Raw genomic sequence first — 15,930 nt, 5'->3', positions numbered from 1 at the left:
GCAGCCCCCGGCCCTCCCGCGTGCCGGCCTCCCGCCGGGCAGGGCTGCGGCAGCGGAGGCGGCCCCGCCGCCCCGGCCCGGCCCCCCGCGGAAGCCCGGCCCCTGCCCCGGCCCCGCCGGACGGCTCCGGGCACCGCTCTCCCGCTTCTCCCTCGGCGGCGCCTGGGGCGGGATGGGACGAACCGAGTGGAGCCGTCGGCAGCGCCCGGGAGAGCGAGCGAGCAGCGTGCGGGGAGCACCCACCGCCCCCGCCCCGTACTTACACGAGGGGAGCGGGAAGCTACCCAGGACGCGCCGGCGCCCGCGGAGCTTGCGCGGGGAGCACCATCTTTGTTAAAGGCAGGAGGGCTCCGCCGGAAGCCGCCGCCGCCACCGCCCTGCTGCGGGCCGGCCGAGGAGGCGCGGCCGCTGCCGGGCCGGCAGCGCGGGAGGGGCCCGCGGCCGCCATGTCAGCTGCGGCAGCCGGGCCCCGAGCGGCCCCGGCCCGCCCGGGAAGGGAAGGGAAGGGAACCGGCCGTGCCGCCGCTGCCGCTGCTGCTGCTGCTCGGTGCCGGGGCGGGGACGGGAGGTGTCTCCGCCAAGGAGGCGCCTTTCCCGGAGTTCGCAGGACCTGCTGCGCTCTCAGGAGTCAGGGTGGTGGGGGTGTTTAGTGAGGGGAGGGGTTGTGTCTAAAATTAAATTAGAAATTACGAAATTGGAGTTTTAATGACATTAGAAACAGCTGATCTCATTGCTCTCGAGGCACACTGGTTGCTATTTGTGAGTGTGCGCTCAGCTGAACTTCATCCTGGTGCTGGCATCGTCACATCAAACACAGCAGTGTTATATCGAATACTGTACACATTTGGCTTCTTTACTTTCATCTGAACAGCCTAAAAATGAAGAAACATTAATAGACGAAAGTAAGAGCTGGCATGGGTCCACCACATTGCTGTGCATATTCTTGTTGTTTTATTCCTCTATTACTGAATACTGTATTATTGACTTAACTTTATATGGATGCCTGGAACCAAAATAGGGTAGAAAAGAGAAGACTGTGATTCACAGCGCTGTAAAACTCAGGCGGTGTCACTTTCGCTCACACATCATGAAATAACTTTTTTCCATCTTTGCATAGGTGTCAGGTGTCACACGGGATTGAGTGGTGTCAGCCCTTTTTCTTTCATGTCGAGACCGCAATAGCGATGAAAGGGGGGGAAAAAAAAGATCTTCCAGTGCTGGAACGTACTACCTTTGAAGCTGCAGGCAGCCACAGCAAGCTGGCTGTGGTCTGCACAGCGTGCTAATACCTACCCTCTGGAAAAGCAGGAAAGGTGGTTGCTGCAGCTGCTGCTAGAAACGTCGTCACCTTGTGAATCCCATTTGTACACTCTGTTTAGACTAATCGTACAAATTTAAGGGTATTTGAAATATTAAAGGGTATTTGGAAGCTAGTTGTGGAAACCTTTACGCCTTTCCTAGATACTGTACTCAAGAAATACTTGCCATGGAAAAATGTAACCAAGAGTAGAGTTCACGTTCTGCCTATGCTTAACATGATATTTATCTACAAGATTTTGCATAAAGATAAGCAGTCACACTCAGGAATCATAAATCCTTTTCCTTTGATTTTCTTGTAGCTGACAGTTCAGAATTTATGTGGACACAGAACGTAAATCAGCCTTAAAGGCAAAGTTTGTATGCTCGTTTTAAGAAATATTTAAAAAATATAGATACACATATCATGTGGCCAGCTTCTGCAGAGATGCTACTTATTTGGCAGTTTTAAAGCAGTGTTTTGGTTTGATGACCTAACACTTTTATCTATAATTATTTGCAGGTAGTAAATTAGATAAAGGGGGTTCAATTGCTTGTGAATAATTGATAAATAACCTTATTACAATACATCTGATAAACCAAAGTAAATATTTTTTTTTGTCTTAGGCACACTTTAGTCTGCTAGGAATGCAGACATAAAAAAATCTAAATACTCCTCTGGGTTGTTTAAGAGCAATGCATTAACATATTTGACAAGACTGGAAGCCACACAAGTAAGTCATCATCGGTAACTCCAAGACAAGAAGTATGCTGCTGTTGCAGCCAAAGTACAACTGAGGTGGTTTTAAATTTTCTTGCCACGACGTTTGTAGTGCTGGTTGTGAGGAGGTGTGTTTGTAAACAGTACAGAGCAGCTCCAGGGAGCAGAGGCACCACAAGCATCTGTGTGATCGTTCCTCAGCACAGCACCACACAGCTACTGAGAGCTTCCTGTCCCAGCTTCTTGTGCTTCTGATTGTCACTGCTGCTTTTTTTTTTTTTTTTTAATTTCTTTCAGTTGTGATCTAAGGAACTGTATTATATCTGGAATGGGAGTGACCAAACTTTGAGACTTCAGAGAATCTCATCATTGCAATCCTGACAGCTGCTTTTAATTGCAGATAATGTGGCTGCATTTTAAAATAGAAAATTAGGACAAACAGTTACATCACTGCATTTACTGTATCTTTTTGCCAGATGAGGCAATTTGGTCTCTTTAATTTTATACTATCCAAGAAGTCTTAGAAAGTTAGCAAAACATATGGATATGCATAGAGCGACTCCAGATTCCACCCAAGGAAATTACAGCAGTTATACAGTCAGCATTTAGTCACGTATTTGCTTGCAATCTGAACAGAGATAGAAAGAAGGAAAGCAGTGAAAGGAAACAGATAAGCCTAGGAAGGAAGAGGACGGCACCAGAGGTCCAAATCTCATTGAGGGAAAATCTGGCACTTCCTTTTCCTTCCACTAGTTAATAACTAGTGCTGCAAATTTTAGTGGAAACTAAATATGCTACTGGTGTTTTGAGTTCATCTTTAGCAACGCAGCCAGGTTTTTATTATATAGTACATGTACAGGATAAAGACACACAGAGTTAATACTTAAATCCAAGGAGAGGAGTCCTTAAATTCTTTGTTTCAATCCCATTTGGGTTCAGCCCTCACTAAAGGTCTTCTGTTCTGGTCCAAGTTCAACAAAACTTCAGAGACATGGTTTGGTTCTATTTCAGTTTTAAGGACAAATATATACATGTATTTTACATATATTTGAGCCAGTTTGGTGTCAACTGAATGCTCCACTAGCTGCTCAAATCTCAAGGATAACCATGTAGATTAAAAAAGCATTTCCTAGATTGCAGATCAATGAACCATAGTCAATCCTGCACATCAGTATCCTCAGACATTTAGTCTTAAAAGCTTGTTCTGTCTGGTTCTGCAGATTGAGGGGCCATCAGTGGTCATCAGGCCATACTTTTAAGGACTCTGAATTCAGAGTCACAAGTCCAAATCTGTGGGAACCAAACTAAGCAGTATCTCTTCTGACAATGCTATTCACTTTACATGTAGGTTATACCAAGTCATAATCCCAGATTTTTACATTCATTATGCACTTTTTAAAAGCTCACTTAAAAGTCTCAAGCTTTTTTAGAAACTGTACCAGAATGATGAGATTTTTAAAAAATACTTTTGAGAGGATCCTTTATGCTAATTAGAGTCAAGCTGTATCCAAGCATATGTGTAATTTGTTTTCTACAGACTACTTTGTTTTCTGCTGATAACAAGAGGCCAAAGGTGTTCTTAAAACTGGCACAAGCAGATTTAATGTATTAGGATTGTGCTGTTTTCAGTTGTCTGCAGGACAGCATTCCAGCTTTAGGGACAAAAGGAAAAATAGGAGCCTGTAGATTTGTTTATTAAAAGCACATCTAATTGGTTAAATCTCTCACAAAGCCTCAGAAATTAAGAAGAGAAAAGAGAAACATATCTTGTATGCTTGCCTGTCAATTTTTGAAAGAAGAGCGCAGAAAACATTTTTGTAAGTGATGTGTCTCAAAAACGGTGTTAAAATGTAAGTCATGGTGAGCCAAAGTGGGTGGCCCCAAGGCCAGTTGAGGGTCTTGCAAACCCTTGCTGTCCGCTGCTGTCCTGGTCAGTAACCCCTTCCCTTCCTCCCTCTTCTCTTCATCCTCACCCTGGCCCCCGTTGCCCTCCCTTCGCAGCTGTGGGCCTCTGTAATGCAAACAGCCAAAGCTCCTGTGCCAGTCACTGAAAACCTGGCTGATGCCAGGGAAGGGAAGGGTTTGGTATAGAATGATGCCCCAAAATGTTGACCAAATCTTAGGCATGCTGTGCTGGCTGCTGGCAGGATTTGAGGACACGAGGTGGTCAGTTGGGAAGGGGGTCTCGCTCTTCAGGTGGCTTTTGCTAGTAGAAAAATGACTCCTTCTAAAAAAAGATGATGGCAGGACTGAAGCACATCACTGAAAGCCTTTGGGCTGCTGCGTAATTGTTCTGATACTTTGTAACTTCCATTCATTTGAATAATAAAGACTTTAAATTCAATGCAGATCAAAGAGAGGGATTAATATAAAATATAGGTGACACGTCATGAACTTCCTCAAAAGTAGTATTTTATTAAAAGGCACGTCCAGCACGTACGTAAAATATAACACAGAAAGTTCTAAAGCATCTTAAAACATAGGCTTTAAAGTAACTCTGTAGTGTCTATACATTTACGTTTGTTTCCATAATAAAAATAAGTGTTTATTAGCAGTACTGCAATGAATTCATAGTGCTTTTTACTATGATACAAATAATTTCTAGCAAAAAGTTGAATGAGAAATAGTTATAAAAAGGAAGCAGGCATCCACTGCAAAACTTTTGTATACATTTCATTTTAAAAATCCAGTGAATTGTAAAAAAAAAGTGTAATTAATACTTGCAAAACATGACTCAGTATTTCTCAGAATTTGTAGTTCTTTAAATATATTAATTAATGTACTCTATTTTTAATTTTAATTTAAAGATTCTTTGAGGAGACAGATGAAATACTGCAAGCCTCTTATTAATTATTTATTCCCAACTTATTAAATTACTTTTTAAATGTAAAGCACCATTTTATTCATATAAGAACAAAGAAAATTCACTACTTAACCTGAAAAATCAAACATTGGCAAATAACTAAAACTGAATAAAGATTGAAGTCTGAAACCTTTTCACAAAACCAACTTACTTTACTTGCAAATTACAGCATGTGAAATGGTTTTCTAATATTTTAGATAAAAGACTGGAAGGTTGCATTTATTTAGGGGGAGAATAGCTATTGCTTTTTGCAATCTTCTCTTGCTTTCTCTGCATTTGAACTCATATACAATACCTACCTATGGACAAACTCATATACAATACCTATATTTTGAAAGGTTCTTACTTTAAGGTTAGACTTCAGGAGCTAGCAATGATTCGTGAAATGTTTTTACAGATAGCCTCACAAGATATTTGCAACTGCTTACACCTTTCCCATGCATCCTGTTTTCAAACAAAAAATACTCTTCGATTAAAAATTCACTTGATGTATTTTGTTCCCTTTCAAAATGAAAGCTGCCTGCCTGCAAGCTAGTGAAGCATCCTGCAGTAGGCACTGCAATCTCTGTCAGGGGAATTAAAAGAAACAGATGAATTTCCAGAAAGCTTCTCACAAACAGCTTTTCTTACAGAAAACACACGTCTGAAGCACTCCAGCTGAGGAAGGAGCTGTGCCACATCCCCTGCAATCTAGCTAGACAAGGATCTCACTTTCCTAACTTACTTCCTTCTCTTTTTAGTAGTGCAACCAGTCAAAGGTATTGCCCTCATTGCAGCTTAAGTTCCTATCTCTGTTATTTGTAGTATAAGCCACTTTTCACCCCGTGCTGAGAAATTACAGAATGTTGAGTCCACCGCCCACTTTACAGATGGATAAATTGCAGCTCAGTCTTTAATAGTGCTCTTCCTACAGAAAATCAACCAGCTAAAAATCCCTTGAACAGTAAAAGCTCATCCACAACTTATTCTGCCCTCCAGATGTGTCAGGGTAAGAAAAAAGCAAATGTGTTTAAAAAAGGTCCAGAGCAATCTCTCAAATTTGGAGGTTCCCCCTGAGACAGAGTATGGGTACAGCGACTCAGCCAAACAGATCCTATTTCAGGGCTGCAACCTAAAGAGATACAGTTAAATTGTAACAAAACATTTTGAAAGGGGATTTTCCCCCTTTCAGCTACCACATTTACAACTATTCTTCATAAAATCCTGTTATCAAGCCTGATACAAATAACTTCAAAAGAAGAATTTGCACTGGGCTTTATATCTTTCCCCATGCCTGGCATGCCTCTGCATTTACTATTTGTTAGCTAACAGCGCACCAAGTTGCAAACCTCAGCTATGAAACATCAGTTACAGAACAGTTTGACTGGAATCAAAAGGATTTAGTTATATAAACCCTGCCCTCCAGTGAAAGAGAAATCAAGACACAAGCATTGAATTTGTTTGCTTGGGTTTTTTTAGTGTATTTTGTTCTTTGCAGCATTCACTACACTTTTTCTGGATTTACCGGTTTGAAGTTTTTCTTACTAAATGCCAGCTCATTCCCTATGCTAATATAAATGACTTTTGCTCCAGCATTATATTCCTCCTTAATACCATAAAAAAGGAGTGGTATTATTTTGGTATTTCAGTTCCTGGAAAAATAATGGCTCCAATTCTGGAAGAAAACAAAATGAAACTCAAGTGCAATCCCTTTTTAAAAATAGAATCTAAGTGAATAAGATACACAATTTGTCAAGCAGCTTAATCAGCATAATTATGGTGATATATTTTTGTATTTCTATAGACTTTCTCAAAGGCACTGGCTAATTTAAAGCCCTTTAGATAACCTGATCAATAAACACAGTCCCTCTCCTGCTTGGTAACCCTGGCACCAGGACAGCACTGAGTTTGCTATAAGCTAATTTTCTTTTTTCTCAAAATTGAGCTATCTAGCCAGACTTTTTCTGTGTGTGGATTCAAACTGTACTGATCCTAGTTATTCCCCATGACCTTTAATCTCTCCTAGTACACCTTTCAGCATTGTGCTCATCCAGGTGGTTAGTTATTTGATACACCTTGTGAGAAGTACCACCTCTCACAGGAGCTGCTGGCTTTTCCATATCCTTTCCCTTCAGTCCCTTCTCAGACATGAAAGCCAGACAAGTAATTCCCTCCTTCAAAAGCAGAATATTTTCTCATCTTGTTCCTGGCAGCTGTGTTTCACCTAGTTTGTGCTCTCTAAGTCAGGGGATAAGGACCAGTGATGGCCAGCACCTGGATCAACTCTGCCTCGCCATTCCTTTGACTGATATTCAGCCTATTGTGTAAACGACCCCATTTCAGTAATACTGTGGCAAATGGCCATGTTGTTGTAAACAGACCATGGTGAAGTTATGTGTCAGTGGAATGTTCTTTCCAGGCATTTTCAGTCATACTAATGGCTTGGCAAAATACTGAGACCTGCTGAATCTAATGCTGATAGAGAAGTGCTTTTCAGGAGCTAGGCTGAGATACCGAAGCAGCTTGTCATCCTCACTTCCTTTGTGTATACAGAACTAACCAGCTCAGACCTTTCAACTAACTTTGACTTATTCTATTTAGAAATCCTTTGGTTTAGATAGTAAAAATTTCATTAATTTCTACATTTTCAAAATAAAATTTCTTCTTTCAACAAAGTTTGTTACTGTTATTGAGAATTAGCAATACAGTTTTTAGAACCCCTCAAGCCATGGTTTCCTCTAGCAGTAAATACGATATTTAAAATTATTTTAATGACTGCAAAGTTGGCAGAAATTTTATTTTACTTTATTTTAAATGACTCTTAGACATGATACCCATGTCTAAAGATATCTCTTCCCAGTTCCATTATGTGTTTTGGCTTAAGGAGAGCAAAGTCCTGATATCATTTGACTTACTTTCCAGTAACTAAGATTATAGCCAAAGGAAAAATCAATAGGATTGTTATCAGGAATACAAGAAAAAGCTCTTGAATAGAGCGTATAAGTAAATAAAGTTTTTAAAACAATGTTTTACAAGGTAATTTACCTGCAGGAACATTTCACTAAAACATGAGAGTTGGCTAAGGTACAGAAATCCACACAACCACAGAACTCTGTCCCCACCTGTCATATGTAGATTCTGTTTTCTCAAGATGATAAGACTTACTCTCATTATAGGAGTAAATTCCTCATTGTTGTAAGATATAAAAAAAAACCTTTGCTCCCCATATTCTGGTGAACAATTTTTCCTTCTTCCTAATAATTTTTATTTGTTTATCTAGAATGTGGTTACATAAAATATTATTAGGACAATAATGACAAGATAAGATTAAAATAAAATTACTTCTAATGCAATGAACACAACTGCTTGGTTACATTCCCACTCTATCCATTCATCTTGTGCTCAAACCATTTTCTGTCTCCAGTGATAATACTACCAGCAGGAAGATACCCATACAACTAAAATACTTTCCTAGTTTACACTTCTGCTAGGTTTAGTGCTAAACTAAATACTATCACCAATTCAATTTTCATCATTCATCTTGCAATTACATTTATATATATGTTCTCTTTAAGTAAATTGATGAGGTTTTCTAACATTTCAGGTACAAACTGGAAAATCTGAGACTCAAAGACTCAAAAAAGAAAAACCAAACCAACACATGGGGTGAAAGAAGGCTTAGAATTAAAGTCCTTATCATGATTTTTGGTTGACTCATGGACATTGAACCTGTGAAACTGGCTTTGCTGCACACTCTGCACTAGCAATTCAAGATGATATATATCAGTTAGAAGTAATTTTTATAATCTGAAGGGCTCACAATTTAAAAGCTAGTGCTGCAAACAAGCTGCAACATCCATAGGGTAAAGAAAAAAAAAGCCACTCAAAATTTTTTTAAATGTTTGAACATCATGTCTGAAAATTTTATGTCTGAAAATTCACACAGTCTTCATGCAAGATCTTTGTAGCACTGAAATCTAATCATGTTCTATCATCAGATTTTTTGTACCAGAACAAGTCATTCCTCTGTGCTGCATTAGAAAGAAGCCAAGCTTTCTGCAAGCTATACTGTGGTTTAGTTTTACTAGTGCAATGCATCAACCCTAGGACTGGCATCCTAATGAGGACGAGAACTGTGCTTTCATACAAAGAGGACTAGTTCCCCCTCCAGTCTGTTTAAAATATTGTTCACAGCTTTGAGCACACTACAGCTACAGAGCCTACTTTTCCTCACAGGAACTAATACAAATGGTATGAAATCTAGGTCAATATGCTCAGTGTTTGGTGACTTGATTCCACATCACAGTAACTTGATTAGTTACAAGAATCACCACCTTTCACTTTGCCAGCACTGCTTGTTCTCAGCCTGCCATTTGCCCTTGTGCTTTGGAGAACTGTTATTAAAAAACCAGCAAGCTTCCCTGCATCTGCCCCTTGTTGTTCCTCAGAGCTTGGCTCTGCTGTGGGGTACACTTGACCTGTGACTGCTCACAGTCTGCCACCAGCAAGCCACAAATCATTTCTTGAGTTTGCAGCCTAGCGGTCTCATTGCACCCCAAAGCTCTTGTCTTCTCAGTCTGCTTGTTCCAGCACTGGTATTCATGATGTTAAACCCGCAGGGATTTGTTTTAAAGGTCCTTAGTAGAATGTGTTTACCATAGAGACCCCAAGCTTATCAGCCTGGCTGAAAAGGCACAGCAGTAGAATGGTAACACAGCAGCAGATTAGTCTGTCACTGTGATGGAACTTATTCCATATAGCAGTTCTCTCACCACAGGCTAGAGCTAGACAAGAACTGTAAGAAAAGTTTCATCAGAATGAAAAGTGTTCACAGGAACACAGTTTTTTGACAGGCTCTGCTCACAGGAAAAGCTCCTCCGCCTGAGGGTGGCAGATCTTAGCAAGACTGATGACAAGAACCATGTAATTATGACACATACCTAGAACACAAGAGCTCTTTGGGCATGGGAACCAAAAAGTGGCCACCTTATAATGTAAAAAACTTCCAAATACATCTTGGCAAGACATGGGGAAAATTTTACATAACAAAATATTTTGGTTTGTTTTTCCGATCAAAACTCCTCCCATTTCTATACTAAAGCTTGAGTTTAAAATGGGGACAGAAAATTTGTGCAATGGAGGAGTAGAAACCCGTTTTCCACAGAAAGAACAAGAACATATCAAGTATATGTCCTATCAAGGAACCATCCACTCTGCCTCACGTTCTTGGTGCCTTCTATTTCTCAATGGCTCTGCCACTCATTTCTGTCAGCATGTTACAGACAAAACTGAGTGTGTAACACTGGGAGTTTAGATGCAACAAATAAGCTGGTCAGGGCCCCAGAGTTTATGAGAAGGGACAGATCTTGAAAGTACAACAGAGCAGTTAAGTCACAAGGAAAACAAGATTATTTTGTGTTGTTTCTATTTCAGCCTGGGCAAAGCTAGATTACAGCAAGTCTTGACAACCCTCCTTGTTCAAGCACAGGTCTTTGCTTAATCAACAAATAAGCTAGGGAAAGAATTAAAACTTTTAATTTGTTGACTAAGGGTGAGTCTATGTCCTTGTTTCTCTCTTTACTGCTTTCCCATTTTTCTCATCCTGTGTATTTCTTTTATTAAATACTTTACCTTTGGGCTGAAGAATAGGTACTGAGGGTTTTAGTCCCCTCTTCCTGTTTGGAAGACTACTATAACAGAAAAAGCAATGTCCTGTGCTAATACCCAACTACAGGAATTCAGCAGGCAGCCTCTAAGCCACTAATCTGAATGTAATCCAGCTATACTTTTGAGCAGCACCACAAAGGCAAAGCAGGGTTATTCATCCTCACTGATACATGTGCATTTATGTGAGTATTAGCTGGGAAATTATATAAGTTCCTATATAAGAGCACTCTTTCCTGAATAGTAGCAAATCCGTACATACAAAGATTGGGAGATTGTTGTGCACTTTGATTTACTTTATTGAATAATCATTGATAGCTACAATGGTGAATTGGAAGCTAAAAAATAAAATTAAAATAAAATAAAATAAAATAAAGAAAAAAGAAAACTAAAAAGAAAAAAAATGAAAACCAACCCTCTATAAAAAAAATCCACATTGTATTTCCCCATATTTTGGGAAACAGGCTGAAGAAAACATTCTACACTGTAGAAGACACATGTAACTGCTGATACCCATGTTTTGACATTGGAACTGCAAGTCTGAAGCATATAGTTCTAAAGCCTCAACCAAAAGAGGCTTAATAAATATAATGGCATGGATACATCAACACTGTGAAGATGTTGACACATTAAAGATTCTGAGATACCAATCTGGTATAATCAGTAATATACTGGGTTCCTGTGAAAGATGTGGCATTTCTTCTTAAGGTCAGCTTTCAAAAAACTTTGAAAAACAATGTTCTAGACTGATTACTTACAGTACTCCTTTGCTTGCAGAAAAGCAGGAGAGTAGTTCAACAAAAACTGAGTATATGATCATTTTTCTGACTGGATTTGATTAGTTGCATAACTTTAGCAAGATTATCACAGTGTGATCTAGTTAAGCTTTTAGGATTATATGAACGCCAGCACCAAATTAATCTTGGAATCAGACAGCTGAGATACTTGTAAACTCTCATATGTCTCTGACCACTTATGAAGTCTCTCCCGGTCCCACTGTTTCAGTAAGCATTTGATAGTGCAGCATTTTATTGACAGAGTGACACAATCTGGACAGATTCCTCAATTCTCTCTCCTTGCAAGAATAGCATGCCACCTTGTTGAACCCCCAAGGATGCACACTGGGATTATTTTACATAAAGTCTCCCTTTGTAGCATCTGAAATAAAAACCTTTCCCCCAGAACTGCCACTGTTTTGATAGTGAATTCCATGCTGAGTTGTACAACTGGTTACTCAGTTCTTTGGCTGATTTTAAGAATTGCATTCAAAAGTTACTCTGTGTTAGAGGCATTTAGAAAATATATTTATACCTGGTATTGATATTCTTTCAGGTACTCTTTTAGTCTTGTTGGTAATGGCAGCTCCCAGATCTGATTTGTGCTCTTGTTTATAGCTATTCTGCAGCGGTGTTGCAGAGATGGAGCAGATGTATAGAGGGGTTTGTTCAAGTAAAGATGAACTGTTCCATTTGAAGGTGTTTCAGTTCTATCCTTGCACATAAGAACATAGTACTCAATCAAATGCACAACGCTGTTGAACTGTTTAAGTCTAGATCTGACACAAGTGATAGAGTCCAGTCTAAACTTGCCATCTTGATATTCTATACGTAGATTGGTCGGTCCCGCTGACGTTTTTACTGATATAGTCAGTAGATACTCTGAATGCGAACTATCCCTAACCAAAAAGGTCCCTTCAGGGGCATCCTGTAACCTTTCTTTGGCTTCAGCAACAGTCATGTTGCCCCAGTACCATCCTGTTAAAAGACGAGAGAAAGAAGGGATTTGTTTATTTCTGTTTGTTTTAAAAGCTGCTCTCTAGCTGATATACTTCTAGTCACCCATTTCTTTTGTTGTTGGAACGCTAAAGTCCTGCAGGCACAGTAAAATTTTATTTGCTACTTAAATTCATTTGTTTTACAATACATCTCGTTTTGACAGAGCCTTCCAGGTCACTTTTTATTTACCCATGTATGCTTACACATGCACAAACTTTCCTGCAGCGTCCTGCGGGGCCGACACCGGAGCCCCGACCCTGCGGGCCGCCCCGGGAGCAGCAGGGACGCGTCCCGCGGCTCTCCCGCCGGGGCCGGCGCTGCGTCCGCAAGGCACAGGCTGGCAGCCGGCGGAACGCCCGCTTTGGGTAACTCTGAGCAGGCTGCTGTTGAAATGAGCTTTGTCTAGCGATCGAAAGCTAAAGGATAAGAAAATATCTTCGGCGAGGTAGCTGCGGTCCTGGCGCAGCTGCGATGAAGACAAAACGCCCTTCCCTCCTCCCGCAACCAAGCCCCGCGTCCTGCGGGGCCGGGCGAGCCGCCGCCACGCCGGCGAGGGGAGCGCAGGTACGCGGGGCCGAGGGGATGGATGCGGCGCCGCGGCCGCCCCGGCCCTCGATCCCGGGCTGCCGCCGGGGCGCGGCGCTGCCGGAGCTTTCGCTTCGGCCGCCGCAGTCCGCGGAAGGTCGGAGTCGTCGCCGCCCCTCCGCCGCGGGAACGCGACTCGCAGCGCCGGGCGGCGATGGCAGGCGTCGCACCGCCGCCCGGTTCCCCTCTCGGCCCGGTGGGGACCCCCGCCGCGCCGCTCTGCCGCCCCCCGGACAGCGCCGCCGCCCCGGGCGCTTTCCCCGTCCCGGCCGCCGGGCTTACCTGCCCGCCGCAGCTCCTCCATAGCCGCGGCCAGCTGCTCCGCCTCACGGCACTCCTCGGCAGCGGGCGCCGCCGCCCCGGGGCGCCCCCAGCGCTCCCCGGAGCTCTCCGCGCTCTCCAGGGGCTCGGCGGAGCGCAGGGTCATGGGCGGCGGCGGCGGGCGCGGCCCCGCTCGCTCGCAGGTCGGGGGCTGCCGGCAGGAGAGGGCTCCGCTTCGCCGCCGCGGGGCTCAGCGCCGCGCTGGGCGCATGGTCCCGGCCCCCAGCCCGGGCGCCGCCTGCGAGCGGAGAGAGAGCGCGGTTAGCGGCGAGCCCCGCGAGAGGCGCTCCCGACGCAGAGCGTGTTTCTGGCGATCCCGCTTCGGAACTTCCCAGCATCCAGAGGAGGGACCCGAGGCGAGAGATCACCTCCCGGCGGAGCGGGGGAGGGACATCTCCTCCCCCCCCGCCGCCCAGCCTGTCCTCGGCTCCTCTCCGCCGGGGACTCGGCGGAGGCGGCGTCCCGGGACGGTGGTCTCGCTTTATCGCAAAGCCGAGCCCGCTGATGCCCCGCTCCCTCGGCTGGGCCAGGCGAGCAGCTCTGTGACTTTTGGGGAGGGAGGAGGTCATGGGAGAGAGCCGAGCACGTAAAGGTATGAGAGAGGAGAGGAAAGCAGCAGAGCGGGGCAGAGGTCCCAGCTCCGGCGCTGCCCGGTTTCACGCTGCGGTGCTTACGGCCGCCTTCCAGTAAGGTCATCCCCGAAGTCGTACCTGTAGGAACGGAAGCCCGGCGTGGGCCATGTTCCTGGGATGGGAGGCCTCCTCTCGGGCAGCGGAGTACCCGAGAAGCTGCGGAGCGAGTGCGCCGGCAGCGCGGGCTCCGGGGGCTCGCCGGCCGCTTGGGAACGGAAGGGGCAGCGCGGTGGAGGACGCGCTATAATTAGCGCGGGGCAGGAAATATGCTTTTCCCGCTCCATTAAATAGTGATATTAGGGGGAAAATAAAATAAAAAAAAAATATTTCCTCTTGGCTGAAGCTAACGAGAAGGACAAAAAGAGCCTCTTCTCTCCTGGGTGCGCCGCCGCATCAGGAGCGACACAAATCCGGGCAGTACCAGAGAGGGGGAGCCTAGCCGGCTTGGCTGGAGTGGAGGGACGGGGCTCACGGGGAAGACCGGGAGCCCCCCGCCGGTGCTTGCGAACCGGACAGTCTCTGCCTGAGGGTGCGCAGCAGCCGCCAGGTGAGGGGGTTACGCTGAGGTGGTTCCTCCCATAACAAGTTCCGCGGCGGAGCTAAAAAACTTTTCCAAATTAAACTGTAGTGGCAACTGATAGGGTGTTCTGACGGGTTTCTATCCCAACATATCTAGGCACACGCGCGGGAATCCTTCGACAAAGCCCATCCCCTCCTTTCCCCCGCGCAGAAGCTCCCGCCGCCGGCTCGGTGACCGGGCGCAGGTGCGCCTGTGACCGGGAGAGGCTGCGGGCGCGGGGCCGACGAGCGCAGGTGGGAGCAGCCCTGCCGGCGGTGTCCGGGCGCGACCCCTTGTGAAAGGGAGGCTCCGGCAGCGCCCAGCCGCGAGGCGCCGCCGCCGCGGGAGCTCGGTGGGGACGGAAGGCTGGCGAGGCGGTGGCGGCTGGCTGCAGCCCGGCGCCCCCCGGCCGAGGCGAGGAGAGCCGGAGCAGCCTGCTGCGGGGAGCCTCCATCCCGGCGGCCGGCAGCGCCGCACCGGGAGCGGGGCGGGGGGCTGCCGGCTCTCGAAGCGACGCAGGGCACCGGGCGGAGGGGAGCGGCGACAAGGGGACTCACCCGGGCTCGGCGGGACGGGGCTGGGGCCGCCGCTGCCGCCGCCTGGAGGTGGGGCGGTCAGGTTGTTCGGGCTCCCGGCGGCGTCGGGGGGCCGGGGGGACACAGCACCCGCCGCCGGGGAGAAGCGTCGAGGCTGTGCCGGGGCGGACAGAGGCTGCCGGGGGAAGATGGTGCTCCTGGGGAAACAACACCCTCCTCTCCCCCGCCTCTCCCCGGCGCGGGCGGTCTGCTCGCCTTTGATTGCGAGGCGAGGGCATCCTGCCCCCGCCGCTCCCCCCTCCCGGGATGGTTACATACAAAGGCTGCTTTCCAGGAACTTTCCAGGAACCGCATCATGTGACAGGACCCGCTCCGGCGCCTCCGCCGCGATCGCGGCCAGCCGGGGCCGACGCACCGAGCCGCCGCCCCTGTCACGCCGGGGCAGCGGTGGCCGAACGCGGCCCGTGGCCCCCCCGCCTCCTCCTCTCGGCCCGCGGAGCCGCGGGCGACGCGCAGGTCAGTGCCCGGGGCTGCGGAGGGACCGGGCCGGCGGGGCCGTGCGGGCGCCCCGCGGGGCACGGGGCACCCCCGAGGGAACGGGGCGAGCGCAGCCGCCCGTCCCGGGGCCGGAGGGGCGAGGGGCGCCCGGCCTGCCCGGCGCCAGCAGCCGCGGGCACCTGAGCGCGGCGGCCGGGCCCGCCCGCGGGGCCGGGAGCGCGGCAGGGGCCGCTGCCAGGAGCTCGCTGCCAGGGACTTGCGGCGGCCGAAGCTCCTGGGACACCCCACCCTGGTCTCCACCCCCCTTCACCCTCCGGCGCTAAATACCTCGTTGCTACAAACAGCCATTGCCCGCCGATGCGCGCGCCGATTTCCTCCCCCTCCCCCCCCCCCCTTTTTTTTAATTATTATTAATTTTTTTAATAACCACGAAGCTGTTTTTCAGCGTAAGGACGGTTGATTGCGCCGTGGGTGCTGCTCGGTAACCAGCCACCTTTCGCC

General features: G+C 46.7%; 3 protein-coding genes across 9 annotated transcripts in view; 1 reads left to right on the top strand and 2 right to left on the bottom strand.

Moving 5' to 3' along the window:
- Nucleotides 1-622, bottom strand: part of CRADD (CASP2 and RIPK1 domain containing adaptor with death domain) — an 80,624-nt gene extending 80,002 nt beyond the window's left edge. Inside the window, exon 1 of one of the 2 annotated variants that reach the window (XR_010362250.1) lies at nucleotides 264-622. The gene's annotated coding sequence lies outside the window, so the exon portion shown is untranslated. The remainder of the gene's footprint in view (nucleotides 1-263) is intronic. The other variant, XM_064419724.1, reaches the window with a different exon arrangement.
- A 4,758-nt stretch (nucleotides 623-5,380) lies between these two features.
- On the bottom strand, nucleotides 5,381-15,787 carry SOCS2 (suppressor of cytokine signaling 2). Of its 4 annotated transcripts, none has more exons than XM_064419729.1 (3): nucleotides 15,757-15,787; nucleotides 13,166-13,442; nucleotides 5,381-12,277 (listed from the first exon to the last, which is right to left on the bottom strand). In XM_064419729.1, exons 2-3 carry the CDS (start codon nucleotides 13,308-13,310, stop codon nucleotides 11,829-11,831), a joined length of 594 nt encoding a protein of 197 aa, XP_064275799.1. In that variant the 5' UTR covers nucleotides 13,311-13,442; nucleotides 15,757-15,787; the 3' UTR covers nucleotides 5,381-11,828. The 4 variants fall into 4 exon arrangements, with proteins under 4 accessions (XP_064275799.1, XP_064275800.1, XP_064275797.1 ...); XM_064419730.1 differs by lacking the exon at nucleotides 15,757-15,787 and adding an exon at nucleotides 15,250-15,268; XM_064419727.1 differs by lacking the exon at nucleotides 15,757-15,787 and adding an exon at nucleotides 14,953-15,185.
- Nucleotides 13,757-15,930, top strand: part of UBE2N (ubiquitin conjugating enzyme E2 N) — a 52,127-nt gene continuing 49,953 nt past the window's right edge. The window contains exon 1 of one of the 3 annotated variants that reach the window (XM_064419713.1): nucleotides 13,757-13,796. In XM_064419713.1, the coding sequence (XP_064275783.1) occupies nucleotides 13,772-13,796 (25 nt within the window). In that variant the 5' untranslated portion in view covers nucleotides 13,757-13,771. Of the gene's footprint in view, nucleotides 13,797-14,280; nucleotides 14,384-14,620; nucleotides 15,448-15,930 lie in introns of those variants that run through there. The other 2 variants (XM_064419715.1, XM_064419711.1) reach the window with 2 other exon arrangements.

This window comes from Passer domesticus, chromosome 5 (genome assembly GCF_036417665.1).
Source record: "Passer domesticus isolate bPasDom1 chromosome 5, bPasDom1.hap1, whole genome shotgun sequence".
Taxonomy (NCBI): Eukaryota; Metazoa; Chordata; class Aves; order Passeriformes; family Passeridae; genus Passer; species Passer domesticus.
This window is presented reverse-complemented; position numbering and strand designations above follow the sequence as displayed.

What these genes read in the sequence shown, in the direction of transcription:
- SOCS2 (XM_064419729.1), bottom strand. Translation starts at nt 13,310, where the DNA reads ATGACCCTGCGCTCCGCCGAGCCCCTGGAGAGCGCGGAGAGCTCCGGG. An exon ending in GGAGGAGCTGCGGCGGGCAG is followed by an intron (nt 12,278 to 13,165) that starts GTAAGCCCGGCG and finishes GTCTTTTAACAG; the next exon opens with GATGGTACTGGGGCAACATG.